The 21,665-nt window shown below is 41.7% G+C and overlaps 1 protein-coding gene across 4 annotated transcripts in view; it reads left to right on the top strand.

Annotated features, from left to right (window-relative positions):
- Positions 1 to 18,768, top strand: part of RPRD1B (regulation of nuclear pre-mRNA domain containing 1B) — a 50,171-nt gene extending 31,403 nt beyond the window's left edge. For 3 of the 4 annotated variants that reach the window (XM_074317880.1, XM_074317879.1, XM_074317877.1), the window contains one exon: positions 16,182 to 18,768. In XM_074317880.1, the coding sequence (XP_074173981.1) occupies positions 16,182 to 16,331 (150 nt within the window). In that variant the 3' untranslated portion in view covers positions 16,332 to 18,768. Of the gene's footprint in view, positions 1 to 4,621; positions 4,723 to 16,181 lie in introns of all 4 variants that reach the window. The other variant, XM_074317878.1, reaches the window with a different exon arrangement.
- Positions 18,769 to 21,665: the final 2,897 nt, after the last annotated feature.

The raw sequence follows: 21,665 nt of genomic DNA, 5'->3' as shown, positions 1-21,665 counted from the left end.
TGGTTTATCTGCAATTTTTTGTTGTTGTTCTTTTTGAGCAATTTACAAAACATTAAAGGCAGCCATTTAAACTCCATACATTTCAGTGACATCTTGTACATTTATAGTATTGTGCAGCCACCACTTGTATCACATTCTAAAACATTTCACATTTCACACCAAACGAAAACCCCATACCCATTATCCAGCGCTCCTGTGCCCCCTCCTCTCACCCCTGGCAACCACTAGCCTGCCTTCTGTCTGTGTGGATTGCCTGTGCTGGAGATTTCATACAATTGTGTTTGGCTTCTTTAACTTACCATGTTTTTTGAGGTTCTTCCACATTGCAGCCTGTGTCAGTACTTCATTCCTTTTTATGGCTAAATTGTCCATTACATGGATATGCAACAATCTGTCTATCCATTCATCTACTGATGGGCATGTAGATTATTTCCACCTCTTGGCCATTAAGGGTAATGCTGCTATAAACACCTGTGTAAAAGTTTTGTGTGGACAAATGTTTTTATTTCTCTCGGGTATATGTATGCCTAGGAACGGAATTGGAATCATATAGTAATTTTGTGTTCAACTTTTTGAGGAACCACCCAACTGTTTCCCACAGCAGGCGCACGATTTTACATTTCCACTAACAATGTATGGGAGTTCCAGTTTCTCCACATTCTCGACAACATTTGTTATTGTTTGTCTTTTTTTTTTTTAAATCTTAGCCATCCTAGTGGATATGAAGTGGTATTTCATTATGGTTTTGATTGCATTTTCCTCGTGATTAATGATTGAGCATCTTTGCATGTGCTTGTATATCTCTTTCTGAGAAATGTCTTTTAAGGCCTTTGCCTATTTTTTTAATTAGGTGGTTTATTTTGTTATTGAATTGCAAGAGTTCTGTATACATATTAGGTAATAGACTCTTGTCAGATACAGCATTTGTAAATATTTTCTCCCATTCCGTGTCTTACCACCTTCTTAATAATGTCCTTTGAAGTGCATAAGTTTTGAATTTTGGTAAGTTCCAGTATCTGTTTTTTTCTTTTGTTTCTCCTGTTTTGGTGTCACGTTTAAGAATCCATTGCCAAATCTTAGATCATAAAGATTTACTCGTATATTTTCTTCTAGGAGTTTTATAGTTTTAGCTTTTACATTTAGGTCGTGGGTACATTTTGAGTTAATTTTTGTATATGGAGTGAGGTAGGGAACGAGCTGATCTTTGCATGTGGATCCAGTTGTCCCAACACCATTTGTTGAAGAGACTACTGTTTTCCTCACTGAATGCTTGCCACTTTTGTCAAAAATCAATTGGCCAGAGATATATGGCTTTATTTCTGGACTCTATTTTGTTCCGTTGATCTAATGCTGGTATCACACTATTTTGATCACTATAGCTTCATATTAAGTTTTAAGGTTGGAAAATGTGAGTCCGCAGACTTTGTTCTTCTTTTTCAATATTATTTTGGCTGTCAGAGGGCCTCTTGCAATGCCATATGAATTTGAGGATCAGCTTTTCCACTTCCTCAAAAAGCCTGTTGGAATTTTAATTAGGAATTGCATTGAATCTGTAGATTGCTTTGGGGACTCTTAACATCTTAACAATCCTATCCATGAACATGGGATTTCTTTTCATTTTTTTAAATCTTTAATTTCTGCTGCAGAATTTTAAAAAGCATGCTAGAGTACCACTTACTGATGCATTTGACATTACAGCATTTCTGTTTAGGTGCTGTAGGTATCGGGGTCACCTTTCAGTAGACAGTGTTTACCCCCACCTTTAGAAGGTAATGGGTGTATATGCATTTGTGCTCAACAAAATTACTAGGGCACAGTCATAAGACAGCCAACTTTACTCTGCAGAGTAAAGTGGCACAGAGAGACCTGGATGTCTAGATAAAGGCTTTTAACAGATCCGGATATGAAACTTTAGACATTGTGTAGTCTGACTTCCCGAATTGGTAAAGAAACTCAAGACCCAGAGGAGGGAGTTAGCCCAGACCAGGAATAGAATCCAAGGCAGACATCTGATAACTTTCCATTGAGTTTGTGTTTTCATTTGTTTTGTTTCTTTTAAATTTGATTCCATAAGGTCAACAGCAGGAGGACATCCTACACAGAAGAGTAGCCAAAGTTGAATCATGTCGGCAATCCCCAAGAACCTTGTTTTGGTGAAGTGACATTTTATGGAGAGGGATTAAAGTGGTTGCATGATGCATTCCAGAGTGGCCTCCAAGAATACCTTCAGTTGGAGAGTACTCACTCTGCCACCAAGGCTTTAAGTACCCTCCTCACTGTAACTGTGCATGTTCTTGCTTTGAGGTGAGGGAGGGGAGGATTGGCTCATTGAACTTGAAACTGCTGCTGTTTCCCCCCAGCTTGCCCTCCCCTTTGGCTGTAAAGAATACTCAGGAATAGAGCCTTCTAGTTCAGACAACACAGCTGGGGAGGGGAAATGGCCCAGAATCCAACATTGCCTTGTGACTCTTCATATTTCTGTTTGTAATTTGGTTATAACAACTTGAGAAATTCTTTGGCTTTAGCTGAGGGAGTACTAAACCAAACTGATGGCCATCTGTTGTTTTTGGCAGCATCCTCCACCTCCCTGCAGGGTGCAGATGGTTAAAAGCGTTCATTTCAATAACGGGGTAGGCAATAGGTGGAGATAGAGAGTCTACTTTGAAGTAAATTCTCTCCTTCCCCCATGATGATCAAAGCCACTATCTCATTGTCCATTAAGAGCAGATGGGAGCGGGTGATCTAATCCTCATTTTAGATGAGAAAACAAAGTTCTGGGCTCTTATGAGCAATTTAAGGTCACAGAAGAAATTAGTGAGGACCAGAACCCCGATCTCCTGACTTCTGACTCTAGGAGGGAACCGCCTCGAGCCGCCTCTCACAGCTCTGCCTGGCCTGGCGCTGCCTGCCCACCAGTCCTCTGCGCTCACTGTCCTTCCTTAGCGCATAATTCTTTCCTCCCGACATGAGCCGTGCTGTCAGCACCATGGGCTGGTAGAACAGTTGTTAAAAAGGTCAGTCTGCTTATACTGGTCAGGTGATCATGGGGGGCTTGCCCTCATCCTTCCCCACTAGCAGCCCATGGCTTGCTCACTGCTTTTTTCATCCCTGCTTTGATAGGGGAGCGTCTCTTTTTTCCAGGTTTCCCTCCAGTAGGTGGCTTTTCTTGAGTTGTATGTTTCTGTGAGTAATATGAAGTGTCAGACTGTATGTTGGGTCCTGGGATTCCTGTCATTCGTGTCAGTCACTCTGACCCTTATAGCTCAGGCCACATTTGCAGCTTCAGCATCAAGGTGCGTGTGCAAAGATACGTGTGTGCATTCTTTCCATATCACAATGTGAAACATTTGGTATTTATTCGTCTCTTCATTCCAGGGAAAAAATGCCACATTATAATCGTTATAGTGTACTTCACATACTTGGTGACCTAAGGGCTTGGTTCGCCAACATTTGAGACTTGACATTGAAAAACTGACATGATTTCAGAGCTCTCCCAGCAAGAATCCCATACTTTTAGCCATAGCCTTGTTTTCATATGTACAGCCCAACTTTTGGTGACTCCTCCTGCTTTCTGAAGCTCCACTGAATTTTAGCTGGTGTATGTAGCACTAATTTTTTACATTTATAAAGTACACATATATGTTAAAGTGAAAACAGCATCTGGGCCCCTTGTCACTGGGCTTATCTGCCAGGACATTCATTCTTGCTCACCTGATACTCTCAGTTCTTTCTTTATTTCTTTTTTCTCATTACGAAAGAAACACATCATAGGAAACTTAGAAAGTAAGTATAAAGGAAAAAAATCAAAATCTCACTACCTAGAGACAACTACTTTTAATTTTGGTATTATTTCCTTATTTTCCCCCCTATTTTAAAATTAAAATGATCGTAATGTGTAGCAAGTTTTCTGTCATGCTTTTATTTTATTTTTTTACTTGATCATTTCCCTTTATAAACATTTAAATGGCTGCTTGAATACCTGTGGTTGGATATTCAACTATTCTTTTTATTGAGCATTTATGTTTCTTCTTTTTTTTTTTACTTTAGGCTAACTTTCAGTATTTGGATTATTTCTTTCCTGTAAATTTCTAAAAATGGATTCTGTGTGTATGTACAGATGTCTACCTGTCTTATATACACTGAAGGTTATACACATTTCAAGGTCTTTGTCACCAGAATGCATTCTTGCCTTTGGAATTCTTGTTCTTTTCCAAAGCATCTTAAGCAGTCTAGAATTTCACTGAGTTTTGTAGGCAGGCAGACAGACAAAAGATAGATAGATATCTCTACAAATTAAAGACTAATCTTTGTTTTATGAAGGAATGAACATTGAATAGTTTAATTATACAAATGGGGCTCTCTTCTGGGTTTTAAATTATCTGTTTACATTTGAAACAGTTGTGGAAAAATAACAGATATTTCTTATTATAACATGGACTGGAGTAAGCATAACTTTGAGAGCAGAGTTCAGATTACAGAAATTGGAGCTCTAGTGTCTAAGTGTCTATTTGACCCAGTGGGTATGGGTTATTTTGAGCAAAGATCTATTTTTAGTCTTTATAAATGTTCCTACTACAGGCATACCTTGTTTTATTGCACCTCAATTTATTGCACTTTACAGATGTTACATTTTTTACAAATCGAAGGCAAGACCCTCCACCAGCAAAAAGATGATGACTCATTTTATTGTGGTCTGGAACCCCACCCGCAATATCTTCTGAGGTATGCCTGTGTTATTAAGGTGGGCCTTCTACTCCCACTCCAAGTTGTGGTCTTTGAAGAAAGTAAAATTGATTGTGGTATACTTTGTAATCTCAGAAATTACATCTCTGACTTCATTTTCCTGTCTATAAGATGTGGGATCTGAAATAAGGTCAGAAAGACTCTTTTTCCATGATTAAGGCAAAAATGTGCATGGTCATAATCAGGAATCCAAAAATGAAACCTGCAAACAAAGTCCATGAGCTCCCAACATGTGGCATGCTTCATGTGAAGAAGTGATGATACCAGCCAGCTGTCTTTCAGACTTCCTAAGCCCTTATTTGTTCTCTTCCATATTCAGATCCTATAAGCATCTTTAGGAAAAAGTGTGGACAGCTCTCTTGCCATTATAAACAATTTTAAGCAGAGTAACTGTAAATTTCAACCCAGGAATTTATCAGCAGCCTTCTAAGCATTCTTGGGGTTTGGATAGTGATTTTGAATGGACACCCTATTTTTTCATCATGATGTATGGTATGATATATTTGGTGCTTTACCAGGTCCTGCTGTTTTGCCCAGTTTCTAGTCTGTGGGGGACAGATTTACTTGGAGTTAATCCTATAAGGATGCCAGTTACCCCAGTGATGATTCAGTGATGAGGGTCTGTAATGCCTATTCCAGACTCTGTGCTTTCTCTATCGAGGCCCATAGTCCTGGCAGCCTTTTCTCTTCACTGTAGTTTCTCGTTTAGAAAAGAACAATTTTACCCTCACCTGGGACAAACAGGTTCCAACACTTGTCTAACCTGAAGTTGTTAGTATCTGACTTTCCTGACCACGCAGGACCTTTAGGGCCAATGTATTCTCCTTTCTGTGGAAGAGGTCTCCCCTGGCTGAAGGTATCCTCGTCCATTCTTCACATGGCAGCTCTGTGATGTTTTCACATGTAGCCCTGAGCATCATTGCCCTGCTCCAAGATTTAAATGGCTTCTCATTGCTCCTGGAATATAGGCCCAAATCCTTGCATGTTCTCCCCCCTGCCACATACACCCCGTAACTTGGCCCCTGCTGATGTCATCAGCCATATATCTCCTGCCGTGTTCCATTGCATTTTGTCTTCGCTGGCCTTTTTGTCTCTGGCTTTACATGCACTATTTCCTCTGCCTAGAACACTCTGCCCCCTTTACTTCCCACCAATTACCCTTAGTTGATTCCTATTTATCGTTTATATCCCAAGTCAAACAGTATTTCTCTGACACCCCACTCCCATTTCTACCCCATAATGGAGCCAGGACTTTCTCTCCCATTCCCCGCATATACTGTCACAGCTCCCTGTCTTTGTCCTTGGTTCGTCATTCTGTTTATGAGTTATTTATGAACTCTGACCAGATCATAAAATCCTATCTGTATTGTCACCCTTTCACACTAACCCTGCCCCTGGCACCGCATCCTGATCCCCGGTAGCCAATACGCTTGCAGCTCGGTTCATCGCCCGGCTAGGTCAGGCAGAGTATGGTTGATCCTTAAACAACACGGGTTTGAACTACCTGGGTTCAACCCGTGGTAGTAGAAAAATACTTGGGTTTTTTTAAAAGTAAGTATACAGTTTGCCCTCTCTGTGGCTGGTTTTACATCTGTGGGTTCAACCCACTGCGGGGTCAGAAGCAGTGTTTTTGATCCCACAGTTGGGAATCTGGATGTGGAGGGCAGACTGTATGCACTGTTCTGGGCCGTTTCATAGAAGGGATTTGAGCATCTGCAGAGGGTCCTAGAACCAGTTCCCCATGGATCCCGAGGGGAGACTGGGTAAGTTTGGGGGGTGGTCAGAAGTTACATGCAGGTTTTTGACTGCTCGAGATGTGGGCACTAACCCCCAAAGGGGTTCAGGGGTCAACTGTATACATTTGGTGGGGGCTCTTTCCAAGTTGAGGATGCTCATACAATTCTGTGACTTGTCCCCCAACTTGGAGCTCAAGGGCCCTTTCATTTTCTCAAGCCAGCTTCTAGTAAATGTGCTAAATTTTCAGGACATACTCGAATCATTTGTATCCCATTAATAATTCTTTTTCTTCAGTTCTGCATGTCTTAACATATAAATCAGGAAGATTAAATAGGGCTCATAAAATAATAAACATGGGGGGTGGTGATTGTTCTTTTCCCCCTCAGATCTGCTAATTCACATTGACTAATAACTGGTCTCATTCAGATCTCGCAGCCACTCCATGGTGCAGGCATTATTTCTATTCCTGTCTTACATAGAAGGACTCTAAGCCCAGCGAGGTGAAGTCATATGTCCCACCGAGCAGGCAAGTGGTACAGGAGGATTTGAACTTGGATTTTCTGACTCTGTTCTACCATAGCGAACTCCCTCCTTTCCTGTTTGCTAGTGGAAAGGAATTGAAGTCTTTTTATTGCTTGTATAGAGCTACATCCAAATGCAGTGCAATAACCTACAGGCTGCCTTGCCCAGGCAGACCTTCTAGCACTTAAAATGACAATAAACATTGCTTAAAATTACTTTGTGTGAAAACTGCCCTTTTCCTTTTCTACCCTTTGCTTCTCAGCTGCCCTCCAGGAATGCTCAACTCTCAGTATTTGGCTCAAAAGGAGAAACAACAGAAGGGTCTACACCTTTGTCTTCACAACATCAGTAACCTAGTTTTCCATTAAAGTGGACTTTAAGGAAGCCTGTTTGTGAGGCTTTGATACTTGCAGAAAGCTTACATTTTTGACAGTTAACTTAAAAAAAATAGAACCGATTATATAAATAGTGCTTCTTGTACTTTAGTATTCTGGTTTTATGTAATGAGGTACCCGAGTAAATAATGTGAGAATTTTTGAAGGCCCCAGGTGCATTTTTAAGTAAGTCTCTTAAAGCATGTAATGGATATCTGTTACATTGTAAATATTTAGCTTTATAATTAAGGTTTGAAAATTTGCCCAGCCCTAAAATGGATTTTATTTTTATTAGCTTAGTTATGTGTAAACACTTAACTTTTTATACTTCTTCCCTTGCTTCCGCAAATCCCTGTCTGAGGGGGTGTTTGTGGTGGCAGTAGAAGCTCCCATAAACCTTTCGGTGTAAAGGCCCTCTGCAGGGGAGGACGTACCCTGAAAACAGTTGTTCATGGTGCGATTTCGGGCTTAAGATTCCTCCACTGGACGGTTGGCTTGCTCTGAGAACGTGGCTCTCATGGGAGCCATTTTATCATTTTTCCTTCTGGGAAATACTGTGTGTGCCTTTCTTACTGGTTTTGGTGATGGAGCGGAGAGGCCCTGAGCACTAGGATGGCGTCCACAGCTTCCTCTTTCCCTTGTGTCTTCCCCAGCCGCTTACTGAGCAGCTCTAGCCTTGCTGTGACACCTCAGAGTGTATAATTGTGAAGTGTCGCAGCTGCCACTAGGTCACGTGGGAGCGTGGAACTGGCTGGGAGAGAGGTGCAGGTCAGTGATGGCTTTTTTGTTCCTATATAGATCCTTGAAGGAAAATTACAAGCGGCGTTCTTATTTTCAGTCGAAAGATTTATACATTCTATTTTCCCTAAAAAAATGAAAGAAAATCAGAGCGTTGTGATTGAAGTAGAAGCTGTGATTTCTGAGTGTAGATCCCATGAGCCTTAGTGGCGAAAGGTAAGCCTCCTGGCAGGGTGAGGGGGGCTGAGTGGGCATGTTACATAATAGTGGGGTGAAAGTCAGCTTCCCCTGCTGTTGGGCTCTTCCATGCAATGAATCAGTTCTTTGACTTACATTCGGTGAGGCAGGTCACCTTTAAAACAGGGTTCTTCTTAGATGGTTTTGTGCATAACAACCCTTAACTCTTAATCGGCAGTAGCCGAGCAGTGGGTGATTTTTAGATACCATATGTGCTGTAGCACAACAGGGCAAGATAAAGGAAAACCTGAGTCTTGATACTTGAAGTTTTGTATTGTCAAGTCAAGCCCCTGCCTGTGGTGTTATTTCTAACATAATTTTTCTTACATAAATACTTCCTAGCAAGAAAAATGTAGGCTTGACAATGTTTACATTTTGATCAGTATTTCTTACATGGGTTGCTAGAGGAAATGCTTGTAATTTTGTTTGTTTTGAAAATGAAATTCCTGCAGAAAGGTCATTGCAATGTCAGCGCCTGTCATTTTTAACCCTTTTATCCCGGAGCTCATCTGCAGCATGTCAGGTCTGGCTTACTGCTCTAACCAAAAAAGGCAAAGAATGTGTAAGGCTCGCTCCTCTCGGCCAGTTGTCTTGATGCTCCATGAAGGTCTGTGTCACAGTGTCAGCTGGATTCACTGGAAGCGGGCATGTTGGAGACATTGTCTCTTGCAACTTTGGAGAGTCTGTGAGGCAAGATTCCAAAGCTTTGCCAGGAGCATAAATCCTAGGCATTCTCTCAGAACTGCACATTGGGCGTTTACCCTCTACGTTTTAAACATTTCTTGGCAGGCAAATAAACCCAGGCAGTTTATCACAGGTGCCCCGTTCCCCCCCTCCCTCCACAGATCCTGAAACAAGGTACAGCAGAAGTCTGATAGAACATTTATCTGTTTCATGCATCCCCATGGCCTCTCAGCAGTGAGATAGAATTTGCTGCAGGAAGTAGCCGAATGGAGGATTCAGCTCAACCCCTCACCTCTGCCACCGCAGAGTATAAATTCTGCATGAGCAGAAAAGGAACGGCAACAGGACTGCTTGGGTTTGCCTTGTCTTCTCGCGCTTAAGATTGGTAGTGGAGGAAAGGCAGGGGTCTGAAGACAAGAGTACAAAAAAGAGCCATGTGGACTGTGGTTGAGATGAATCAAGCATTAGGGAGAAGAGTGATGAGCAGACGTGCTGCAGCCGTGTCGTCCTGCTGATAAAAATTGTGCAGGTCTTGATCTCTTGAATTTCTATACCAGGCAACGTGGCGTGAGTGTTAGATTAAAGGCTCAGTGCTCTGTTGCACACAGGTGTAAGGTATTTATAAAGCACATGTAACCATATTGCCACATCTTTTCTCTGTCTGAGTGGTACTTGTGTACTAGAGATTGTGGGACGCGGCACACTTAAATGAGTCAAAAGAACTTGAATGGGTCTCATCACATTGAAGTTGGGTTTAGTGGTACCATGAAAAGAAGCCTGAACTTCTGAGAACGGGAGTGTCTGAGGGCACAGTTTGGAACCTTGTAGCAGCAAAGCTTGTGGACCGCACTTGGCAAAAAGCAGGCTGGTAGTGTTGAGAAAAAGGATTCTTGGATTTTTCTGGATTTGTCTCCTTAAGCTGTGCAGAACCAAAGAGAAGAACTGGAAAGGCAGTTACTGAGGGAGCCTCAGAAGGGGGAGAATTGGGAGGCAAGTAAAGGCCGGAGTTGTATTTGGGGGATGGTTTTGATTGGATTCACTCTTAACTTTTTTTTGATTCATGGCAGCATTTACAGATGACTTCATTTGGAAAAAAGCTGAATCTGTTTTAAAAAGGAGGCAGGGGGATGACGGTCAGTTACTACTGAATCTATTTAGGGGACCGTAAAATTACTCTAGTTTCAGTTTGACCTAGTCAGAGCTTGCCGTGGATTCTAACCTGCTCATCTCTCCTCAAGGCATTAAGCTAGGTCATTCAGTTGTCTCAGTTGGGCAGATACCTGTTTTAACTGTTTTAAAGGCAAGCTTTACCTGTATTTGGATATTCAGAGTATATACCTACTCACCTTTGCTGATGCATTTAAAACTCTAGGCCCATTAAGTTGTGTGTATGGGCTTTTTTTAAGGCTATTTTTTTAGAGCAGTTTTAGGTTCACAGCAAAATTAAGAGGAAGGTACAGAGATTTCCCATACACCCCCTTCCCTACCCCCACACATGTATAATCTCCCCCACTGTCAGCTTCCCCCACCAGAGTGGTACATTTGTCACTGTGGATGAACCTACGTTGACACATTATAATGACCCAAAGTCCATAATTTACAGGGTTCACATTGGTGTACATTCTTCAGATTTGGACAAATGTACAATGACATGTGAGGTGTGATCAAACAATATGGTGAATGTTTAAATTTTAAAAAATGTATTACAGTAAAAGACACATTGCCGTTAATCCCCCTCAAAATCCCCTCGCTTCGAAAACTTATCCCATTGTTCTTGCCACTTTCTGAAGCAGTTCTGGAAGTCCTCTTTCATTAGTGTCTTTAGTTGTGCTGTTGTAGCTGCCTCGATGTCCTGAATCGATTCAAAACGTTTACTTTTCATGGTCATTTTGACTTTGGGGAAGAGCCAGAAGTTGCACTGTGCCAGGTCCAGTGAATAAGATGGATGAGGATACACCGTAATGTTTTTATTTGACAGAAATTGCCATATACCAGAAGCGATGTGTGACATGGAGCGTTGTCATGATGGAGGATGAAACTGTTTGCCCATTTCTCAGGACATTTTCTACGCACGTCATTTCTTAAACGCTCTAATAAGCCCTTATAATATTCAAAGGTCACCATGGTGTTCCCAGGTGCAAACTCAGCTCGCACAATTCCATCAAGGTCAATAAACAATTACAAGTAACATCACCTTGATGTTAGATCTTAATTGACATACTTTTTTAACATGAGAACTGGGTGATTTCCATTGAGAAGTCTGAACCTTTGTCTCAGGAGTATAACCATAGACCCAAGTTTCATCTCCTATGATGACATGTCTTAAAAAGCTGAAATCTGAAGTGGCATGATTGCACAACTCCAATGAAATTGACAAAACGTTGTTGCTTTTGTTCAACAATCAAAACGTGTGGAACAAAATTCGCACTCACTTGCACCTGTTCAAATCTGTTGTTAAAATGCTTTGAACGGAACCATAAGAGAAGTTCAGATCCTCAGAAATTTTCCTAATAGTCAGTCGCCTATTTGATTGAATCATTTTACTTACTCTTTCAGCATTCTCTTGGGTTTTTGATGTTGAAGACGTCCCAATCTCTCCTCTTCATTCGATTCACAACCATTAATGAAGTTGCTCGAATCACTTGTGAACCGTCTTCATGGTCACTGCAGCATCACCATAAACTAATTTTAACATTTTGTGGTTTTCTTTAGCACGTTTTTGCAGTTTGAAAAAATTTCATGTTAATGTATTGTTCATGACCCACAATTTATTGCACACTTTTAAACACACCTTCTCTCTCAACCGTAGCTCACACCTAACTGCACCAAACAAGTTGAAACTTGTCACACACTGTTACTAAGGTTGGAAGTGCCACTTCTCGTATTGAAGATCCCTTCTTTTCCATCGGATAGCACTCGGCAGCAGCATTCATCGTATTGTTTTTATCACACCTAGTATATCCATCATTATAGCAATTTCACTACCCTAAAAATCCTCTGTGTTCTGTCCATTCATCCTCCCCGCCACCAACCCCTCTCTCCATAGTTTTGCCTTTCTCAGAATGTCATATAGCTGGACTCATATCGTAGTTAGCCTTTTCAAGTTAGCTTTTCACTTATTAATATGCGTTTAAGAATGGTTCCTTCAGGTCTTTTTATGACTTGGTAGCTTATTTCTTTTTAATGCTGAATAATATCCTGTTTGGATTTACCAAAGTTGATTTATCCATCCGTCTACCGAAGGACATCTTTGTTGCTTCCAAGTTTTGGCGGTAAGCGTGATGCTGGCTCGGATGGTAAGAGTATGTGTAGTTTTGTATAAGAGACCCCCAAACTGTTTTCCAAAGTGGCTGCACCATTTTGCACTCCCACCAGCAGTGGATGAGCGTTCCTATTGCTCCACATCCTCGTCAGCATCTGGTGTTACGAGTGTTCTGGATTTTGGCCATTGGAATAGATGCATGGTGATATTTCATTGTTGTTTTAATTTGCATTCCCCTGATGACATGTGGTGTCTCTTGCAAACATTGTCTTTCAGGCTGTGGCTTGTCTTTTCATTCTCTTGACAGAGTCTTTTACAAAGCAGCAGTTTTTCATTTTAATAAAGTCCAGCTTATCAGTTTTTTCATGGATCGAGCCTTTGGTGTTGTATGTAAAAAGTCATCATCAAACCAAAGATCTTGTATGTTATCTTCTAGGAGTTCTATAGTTTTGTGTTTTACATTTTTATCTGTGATTCATTTTGAGTTAATTTTTGAAAAGAATGTAAGGCCTGTGTCTAGATTTGTTTTTTTTTGCATGTGGATGACCAATTGTTCCAGCACCATTTTTTAAAATTACTGTCTTTTTTCCACTGTATTGCCTTTGCTCCTTTGTCAAAGATCAGTTGACTATATTTATATGGGTCTATTTCTGGGCCTTCTATTCTGTTGATTGATCTGTTTATTCTTTTGCCAGTACCATATGGTCTTGATTACTGTAGCTTTACAGTAAGTCTTGGAGTCAAGTAGGTTTTAACTATTCTTTTCAATATTGTTTTGGCTATTCTGAGTCTTTTCCCTCTCCATACAAATTTTAGAATCAGTTTGTCTATATCTACAAAATAACTTGCTGTGATTTTGATTGGGATTGCATTGGATCTATAGAGATAGTTGGAAAGAACTGACATCTTAGTGATATTGAGTCCTATCGATGAACGTGGAATATCTCTCCATTTATTTAGTTCTTTGTTTCCTTCAGTGTTTTACAGTTTTCCTCATACAGATCTTGTACCTAATTTGTTATACTTAAGTATTTCATTGTTTTGGGTGCTAATGTAAATCCTATTGTGTTTTAATTTCAAATTCCACTTGTTTGTTGCTGCTAACATAGCATAGTGACTGGCTTGTATATTATTAACCTTGTGTCTTTCAACTTTATGTTTTTTAAGTGACAGTGCCACTCTCATCCTTTCTCTAGTACTGCCCTTCTCCTAGGCTCATGCACCTGCTTTTAAAATAGAAATCCCTATGGAAAGAGTAACCCAGTGGCATGAGGAGAGGTGGACAGGATCCGTTGGCTTTCATAGTGGACTGAGGAGAGGACTTTAATGTGGAGACATTCTTCTTTTTATTAAAATGAAGGTGTTTTTTTTATGATATCTAGAATATAATAGTAGCCGAAGCATGATGAGACAACCCCACCTCACCCCAAACAGGAACAGATGGGATTTTGTTGTTTATTTGTTGTAACGATCACCTGGGAGAGAGTTATTGGAACTCAGGGTGGTATTGAATCATACCAGCTGCCTTCCCTTTTACCCTTGGATGGACTTGCTAAGTTAGTCTGAGGATCACCCAAGAGTGGAGAGCCTGGGATTCTGATCTCAGCTCAGCTCACTAGAGACTCAGTGATTTCAAACTGTTCTTAAAGAATTCCTTCAACTGAAGTGCTGTGTAGCTGCCAGGAGTGGATGGCTCCACGTTGAGATGGCTTCATTTGTCGCCTGTGGTCAGAGGATTTGGGCAGGGAACAAGGGGTACCTATTTAGTAACTATTTTGCCCTTTTTATACCTAGAATTCAGAAGAAATGAATTAAATGAATCCATGTCAAGTAATAGAGAATTGGTCTTTATTATTTTCCCTTGAAGTATCTAAAACCAAGGAAGAAAAATGATTGTAGATGGAAGGACAGGGAACCTTGACATTTTACATCCTCACATTTGAAATTAGTCTTCAGTTTTAAGAATGAAAGCTGATTAATGTTGTGTACTTACATATTTTATATATTATTAATTCTTTGGGCAACCGTATTGGTCACCTACTGTTTTCAGGGCCCTGCTGGGCATGATGGATGCTGGGTGCAGCAGACGGGGTGGTCCTAGCCTCCTGGAGTTGACAAGTTTGATGGGGGAGTAATTAATCATTTACATAAGTCATCGTTTTAGTTCTATGAAGTCTACACAAGAAAGAAATGGGGTGCCACGAGAGCTTGCTTTCTTTCCTGTCTCTTCATTGATGTTCTGTGTGAGCAGCTCGTTTCAGGTAGAAGGCTGACGGCCTGCAGTGATGTGGGGACAGAGCCTCTCTGCTCGTCTCCCCGATTCCCCTGTCCCACTCCTTGCTTGGACTTCATCTTGACAACTTGAACTAAGTGTTCTTTATTTAACCTATTTCTTGTCTTACCGCTCTTCCCAGGTGTGCTTAACCTTATGCCCTCAAACCCTCTGCCTCTTCAAGTGTATATAAGGTGTCTGGCGTGAAGGTATCTAGAACTTGAAGGAAGATCTTAGGGGTGGTCCAGTTCTTTCATTTTCAGGTGAGGACGAAGGAAGAGAGGGAACATGTCCATAGTTGCACAGCAAGTAAGAGTCAGAGCCAGAACTAAACCCAGGTCTTTGAGTCTCAGTCCAGCTCTTTCCATTAACGTTCCAGCAGGAGAGGCTTTAGTCAGCAGGGACCCAGCCTCAGGAGCATGCTTGTCTTTGCAGAAACACCAAGGAGGGTGGCACAGCTAGAGGAAAAAAGACAAGCCCCAAGGGGACCATAAACCACAGACCTCCCATGGCCCAGGGTGGTGGTTCTATACAGACTGACCAAGAAGACCTTTACCTGGGAGCTGAGGAAAGAAAATAGGATACCCAGTTCCTGTTGTCAGGAGAGTCATATTTTAGAGGAACATGGAATTCTAACGTGGAAGGAGAGAGCACCTCCGAGCAGCCTGCAAGGGGCCCAGATGCACGCTCAGTGCACAGGAGGGTGTCATCCAGAGCAGGCGGAGATGGGGACCAGTCTCCTGGATGAGGGGAGAAGATTTTCCCAGAGAGGCGGGTGGGACTCGGCAGGTAGGCAGCACCGCGCTGGGACCGGGAGGAGGAGGGTCCGTGTCTAGATTTGTGTTCCCCTCTAGGCTTGAGGAGAATCCTGGACAAATGGCCCACGCAGGCAGTGGCCTGTGCAGACGGGGCGGGGAAGTTGTGAGAAATTCATCTGGGCGGGAGCTAAGCTTAGACCTTGAGCTGTGAGCAGTCATGTAGAGAGCGCGGTTGCTGTGTTTCACCTTCTGAGAGGAGTGGCTTGAGGAAAGGTGGGCTTTTGGAAGATACATGTGGCATGTTGAGGGGAAACGACTAGAAGCCTCCTGAGAGACTTGTTGCAGTTACTCGTGCATGGAATAAGGAAGTGCTGCCCACGGGTAGTGGCGTCGGGCATGATGAGTTCTGTGCTCCTTGTCTGCAAAAATGATCAATCCTGGTTAATCTCTTAAGTTTACCACAGAAGGTATAGCTTTATAGTGATTTTTCTAGCCATGTCCAGGGGTACCCCTCAAAATAATTTCCTGAGCATCTGTATTTTGTTTTATAAGGCATTTTGAAATAGGTAAGAACCAAATAAAAAGACACTGCAAATACAAAGTGTCACTTCTTTTTACTTCCAAATCTCAAGTGCTGTTAAATACCATTGAATACTGTTGCTGGAATTGAGCTCTGCTTTCCTCTTTTTATACGAAGTTCTACCTTTTGAGAGTTTGAAAACCCTTTAGCTGCGTAGGGGAGGGACGATCTGGTGGGAAGAAAGTGGAGCAGGAGGGTGAGGGGGTCTGGAGCAGCTCCTTCAACCTGACCTCAGCCCACACATCTAACTGCATTGTCCTCTCTGTCTCCTCAGGAATACAAACAGAAGCTCGCTCGGGTAACCCAGGTCCGCAAGGAACTGAAGTCCCACATTCAGAGCCTGCCAGACCTCTCCCTGCTGCCCAATGTCACCGGGGGCTTGGCCCCTCTGCCCTCTGCTGGTGATCTGTTTTCTACTGACTAGGGCAGGTGTCGTGCCCCAGATTCCCATCTCTACCAGCAGAAAGAAGAGGGCAGGTCATGGGTGGAAATAACCTCACAGCCCTGGTTCTATCCCTCCTTCCACCCAAGCCACCCAGCCCCTCAGCCTCAAGCAAGAACCACAGGCTGAGTCTCCTGTCCGGCCTCTGCTGAGCACAGTTCAGAACAGTGGCAAGTGGATATTTGGAAAGAATACAAACTCCTACTTCGTGTTTTTATGCCACTGTTGATTTTCCATTCTTAGCTCTCTCTTTACACCCAAGATGTTATGAAAATCACGTGTGCTTCTGGAAGCTTTCAGAAGAATCTTGTCCCTGATGACAGCATTGTGTCATGAAAGCAGCTTCTCCTATCTGAGCTGGGCTTGTTCAAGTTCAGTCCAGGCTTCTCCCGAGGGACTCTGGAATCATTGGCTTTCCTGACTACCATCCGCCCCAGAGGGTGGAGGCACAGCCATGGAGCAGCTTTGCCATAAGGAGTTTGCCAAATTTGGTTCTCCCTTACCATTACTTCTAGCCATGTACAGTCAGAGGCTTGGTCATTTGTTTCGTAAGCAGACTAGAGAATGTAGAGGAAGATTTAAAGCTGATCTAGGGCATCAAGTCAGTTCCGAGACAGAGTAACAGGAATCACAAGTATGAGTTCAAAATTATTTGCTTCAGGTTTCTACATACAGCCTTCCAGACTCCCTTACCGAGGGTCCCACTCCCTGTCACAGAGCTCGTTCTTAAAAACACAAGGTTTTGACCGTAATTGGTTGTGAAGGTGATTGTTAGGTATGGCGCTGGTGGGCCCCAAAAGCTAAAGGCATGCTGAGAGTTGGCTCTGCGTGGGTATTGCTCTGACCCTTTCTTTGGGGGAGTCGGGCCAAGTTCACTGTGGGCGCATGGCCTCAGTATGATGACTAAACTTGAATGTCTCCCTTACAAATAAGACACCACTGCACGTGTCCTTGTGCTCGTAGGAGGAGGGGTACTTTGCATCAGACGTTACTGAATAGTCATCTTGGGCAGGGGAGGGAGGGAAGTCAGGGACATTAATTGGGGGTTTTAATTCTATTATCATGCCAGCTGACATTACAACTACATAATGTAGTTAGGATTTTTACCTTGCTTTTAGTAACGGTTAGGCCTGCTAACTAAATCATTCTAATTTGGCAGGCTTATTTCTGACATTGGAAAGGACAGAAAACAATTTGCCCCAATTGTGTATTAGGAATTATAGCCCAGAGGCTGAAATCCAAAAACTATAAAAGGATTCAGCGGAGGGGGCTTCAGAATCTCCATTATTTTGAGTTGTTCTTTTCAGCATTACCAAAAGCCAGTTACATGTAATTTTACATGTTAAACATGTTAAAACATAACCTATGTTTTAAAAAGTGTAACAGGCTTCCCTTGAGGGAGCCCTCCTGCCTGCCATGAAGTGAGAAAAATGGAAAGTCATAGCAGGTATTTATTCAGTGTAACTCTGTAGAACCTACTAGCATTTAAGCTGTTTCAGATTTGAATACGGACTATGTGGACTGTGTTTGCTTATTAACACTGCCTGTTGTCCTGTCATTATTAAATTAATGAGTCTATATAAAGTTTTTCTCCCAGAGGCCATAGGGCAATGGGTGACTTTACTAAAATTGAAAGATGGAATTCCAGTCTTTCCTGTTTCTGCATATATACCCTCTCCCTGTGTGGCGTGCTGCTTTAGTCCTACTCACAAGCTTGTTTCTCAACAGACCCTTGGACATTCTCTCTACTTTCACCAAGGAAGCAGAATTTTACTAGCCACAAACCAACCAAAAGGGTACAGTAGATATTTGCTCCAATCAGCTAGAGGAAATGTTAGAACGTAATGGATTTCACCCCCTGCTATGTTTTATCTGATTGAGTCTTTGACCAGCAATTGGTACATAATTATTATTACAGCAAGAGCAAGAAATAAAAGTAGCAATTATGTAAATGAATGGGTTGGCCTCTTAACACCTGTTACTAGTGGACTTCCTGTGAGGAAGTTAGTTTTGTTTTTTCTGTTTTTTAATGAAATGCTTTTGTTTTTTAAATCTTAATCCTCCCACATCCTCCCCAAGTGTGCTTACTTCATTTGTTTAATTTAAGTGAACCTTTCTCCTTGTATGTATGAGGTGATCTGGCGGGGTGGGGTGGGTGGTTTTTGTTTTGTGTTTTTTCATCTTTACTGAGGGCATCCATCGGGCGTCCATAGGCCTCAAAGGACCTTTCCTTTAGGTCATATTCCTCAGAAAGTCTTTAATCGTCCCCCTTTTTTTCTTAAAGAATATTTTTAAAGCTTAAATTTGTATATTAATTTAGGACTTTATTTAGAAGTATAGGCTGTCATTGGTGGCAGCAGTATATTCTGAAATGTCTCATAGATATATATTTTTGAATAAAGATGGTGTTGTTGAATGACATTGCGTGATGTTTCTTTTCCCTGCCCTGTTACGGAACACCCAGTGCTTTGTAAGCAGTGGGTAATTAGTAATCACCAGTAGAGATTGTGCTGTCTGCACAGAATCTTGTCCCTCAGGAGTTTTTGTGACTGTTAGTGGCCCATAAATACTCAGCACTTACACAGTATTTTCTGGTTCATTCCAGGGGCTTAATTAGCCAATCCGCACAGTACCCAGGAGAGAGGTACCTCCATCCTTTTATCCTCATTGTACAGAAGTGGGAACTGGTGAAGAGAGAAAAATGACTCTCGTCCCACTGCCACACAGTCTCTGACAGATTAAAACTTGCAAGTTCTTTGTTTTCAGCACTTTCATTCACACCATGAGGCCTCCTGAGAATTTGATTTGGGCAAAACAGTCAAAGCCACTCTGCACAGTGAAAAGAAAAATGAGATAATTGAAACCCAAGTGGTTTGCCTTTAAAAACACGTTTGTGGGTTTCCTTTCTCCCTTTCACTTTTAAATTCAATGAAAGCATATTGATTATTATTGGTTAAAATTCAAAATAATAGGAAAATGGTTTGAAATAGTTCTTTTTGAAGTCGTTGATGTTTGGAAAGATGGCTTTAACTTTTCTACTGGGTGAGGGCAGCATTTGCCAGAAGGAGTGGGTTTACCTATTTATCTCAGGCAGAAAATGGCAGTAGCTGTGGTCCTTCAAGACCAAATGCAACTCAAGTTGAAGTTCAGAATTAGGAAAGTTGAGGCTGTGCATTCCCCAAGTTCTGTCTTAAAATACAAAGATGGAATGTAATATGTGGCTCTCAGGAGACAAGCTCTTCTGTGTCCCCAGTTTTCATGGCCTAGTTAATGTCTTCACTCCTCCCTATAAATAGTAAGTCCATAATTCTTCTGGTTTAATTAGCACTTCAGGCTACAAAGTGTGACTGAGGGCCTCAGAGTTGAAGGTGGAACTACCCAAGAGTTCATGAATCTGTCAAAATGCTCAACTCTTGTGATGAGAGCTATTAACTGTGTGGCCTTCCTGGGCAAGGTACTTCTCTCTCTGGGCCTCAGTTTTCTTACCTTTGAAGTGTAGTATTGGACTAAACGATTTCTAGGCTCCCTGCCAACCCAGAAAGCTCAGGATTGTGTTGCATGAAAAGAAAGCAGGACTAAAGCCTGAGAACGCTGGGTGGCATGTCCTAGGTTCCCAATGGAACATTAGATGAATAATAATTATATATACAGACGGTGCCAAAATGTATACACATTTTAAGAAAGGAAAAAACTTTAAATTGTAACATATGCAGATAACAAGAATACAAGTCACGTTTGACCTCTGCAATTACAAGAGGTGCTCAAAGTGGTTACCATCAGCGTCCAGACACTTCTGATTGCAGCAAACTGCTGCTTGAGTAACATTGGCCAAAGTGTCTACTTGTACACAATTTTTTGTGTACAAATTTTTTGGCACCCCCAGTATATATGAGCATATATGAAATCCTGGAGATCGTCATCTATAAGGATCAGAACACAAGAGAGTCCCAAGACTAGGAAGATGGAATTAAAGATAGTTCATTGTCTAGGCACAAATAATCTGCATTTGGTTCACTTGAGATCTTTAAGAAAAAGCTATTTTCCAGCCTGCTTTGCTATCTTACTTTCTCCTAGGATCATTCATCTGGCTCAACTCAATTCTCATCACCACCTCCATGAGATTTTCCATTTAAAAATTATTCTTCCACTCTGAGGCACAGATTCAATTCATTCCGGGCAGCCGATGACTCAGGTGGTTAGAACACGAGCTCCGAACAACAGGGTTGCCAGTTTGATTCCTACATAGGCCAGTGAGCTGCGCCCTCCACAACTGGATGGAAGACAATGAGCTGCCACTGAGCTTCAGAGGAGCGGCCGGATGGCCCAGTTGGTTAGAGCAGAGCTCTCAACAACAAGGTTGCCGGTTCAATTCCCATATGGGATGGTGGGCTGCGCCCCCTGCAACTAAAGATTGAAAATGGCAACTGGACTTGGAGTTGAGCTGCGCCCTCCACAACTAGACTGAAGGACACCGAGTTGGAGCTGATGGGCCTGGAGAAACACACTATTCACTGATAATTGAAAAAAAATAAAAATCCATTATTCTACTGCACAGTAGATTGGGATTCATGCAGCTCTATGTAGTATTGGAAGCCCAGTTTGTTCAGTTTTTTAGACTCTGAAATAGTTATTTTGCATTAAAAATTCATTTCTACAACTGGTTTGAAAATTAGCAGCATGAATCAGAATTTATCTAATATTTTTTATGAACATAAGAGGCAGCTGTGGCAAATGATAACTCACATCTTCTGATCTCTCACTGTGATGACCTTGGGGAAACCCCTCAGCTTTTCGGGACCTCAGCAACTTTTTAAAGGAAATGAGGAAATTTGACTAACCACAGAAGTCCTTTCCAGAACTGAAGTTCTGTGACTAGGCTTTCAGAATATTTTTTCTTACCGAAAATCTTACTAATTATGCACTCCACAGAGTTTTAAATGCCAGTTATCTGTATGAATTCTTAGTTATGAAAATGACAAATTGAAGTATTTCAAACACACCTATTAACTTTAAATGAGATGTTTGCAAAACGGGCCTAGTGCCATGTCTGGGACAAATGAAGGGGTTCAATGGTAGCTGTTACTATATTCAATAATGAATGTAGGTATTTAAAAGCACATGTAAGAAGCAGTTAAAATACATGTTTTGGAAGGCAACAATAGATACCACATACCTATAACATATGCTGTATTTACAATGGAAGATGGTCAAACACCTATAGCTCCCTCAAACTCTCTCACCTACAGTGAGTATATAAGAGTCAGGAGTTAGAGTTGAAGCAAGAGGATTTGGGCTGGGGATTTCTGTAACGAGAGC

This window comes from Rhinolophus sinicus, linkage group LG13 (genome assembly GCF_036562045.2).
Source record: "Rhinolophus sinicus isolate RSC01 linkage group LG13, ASM3656204v1, whole genome shotgun sequence".
In the NCBI taxonomy this organism is placed as follows: Eukaryota; Metazoa; Chordata; class Mammalia; order Chiroptera; family Rhinolophidae; genus Rhinolophus; species Rhinolophus sinicus.
The sequence above is the reverse complement of the archived record's forward strand: the minus strand, read 5'-3'. Positions and strand labels throughout refer to the sequence as shown.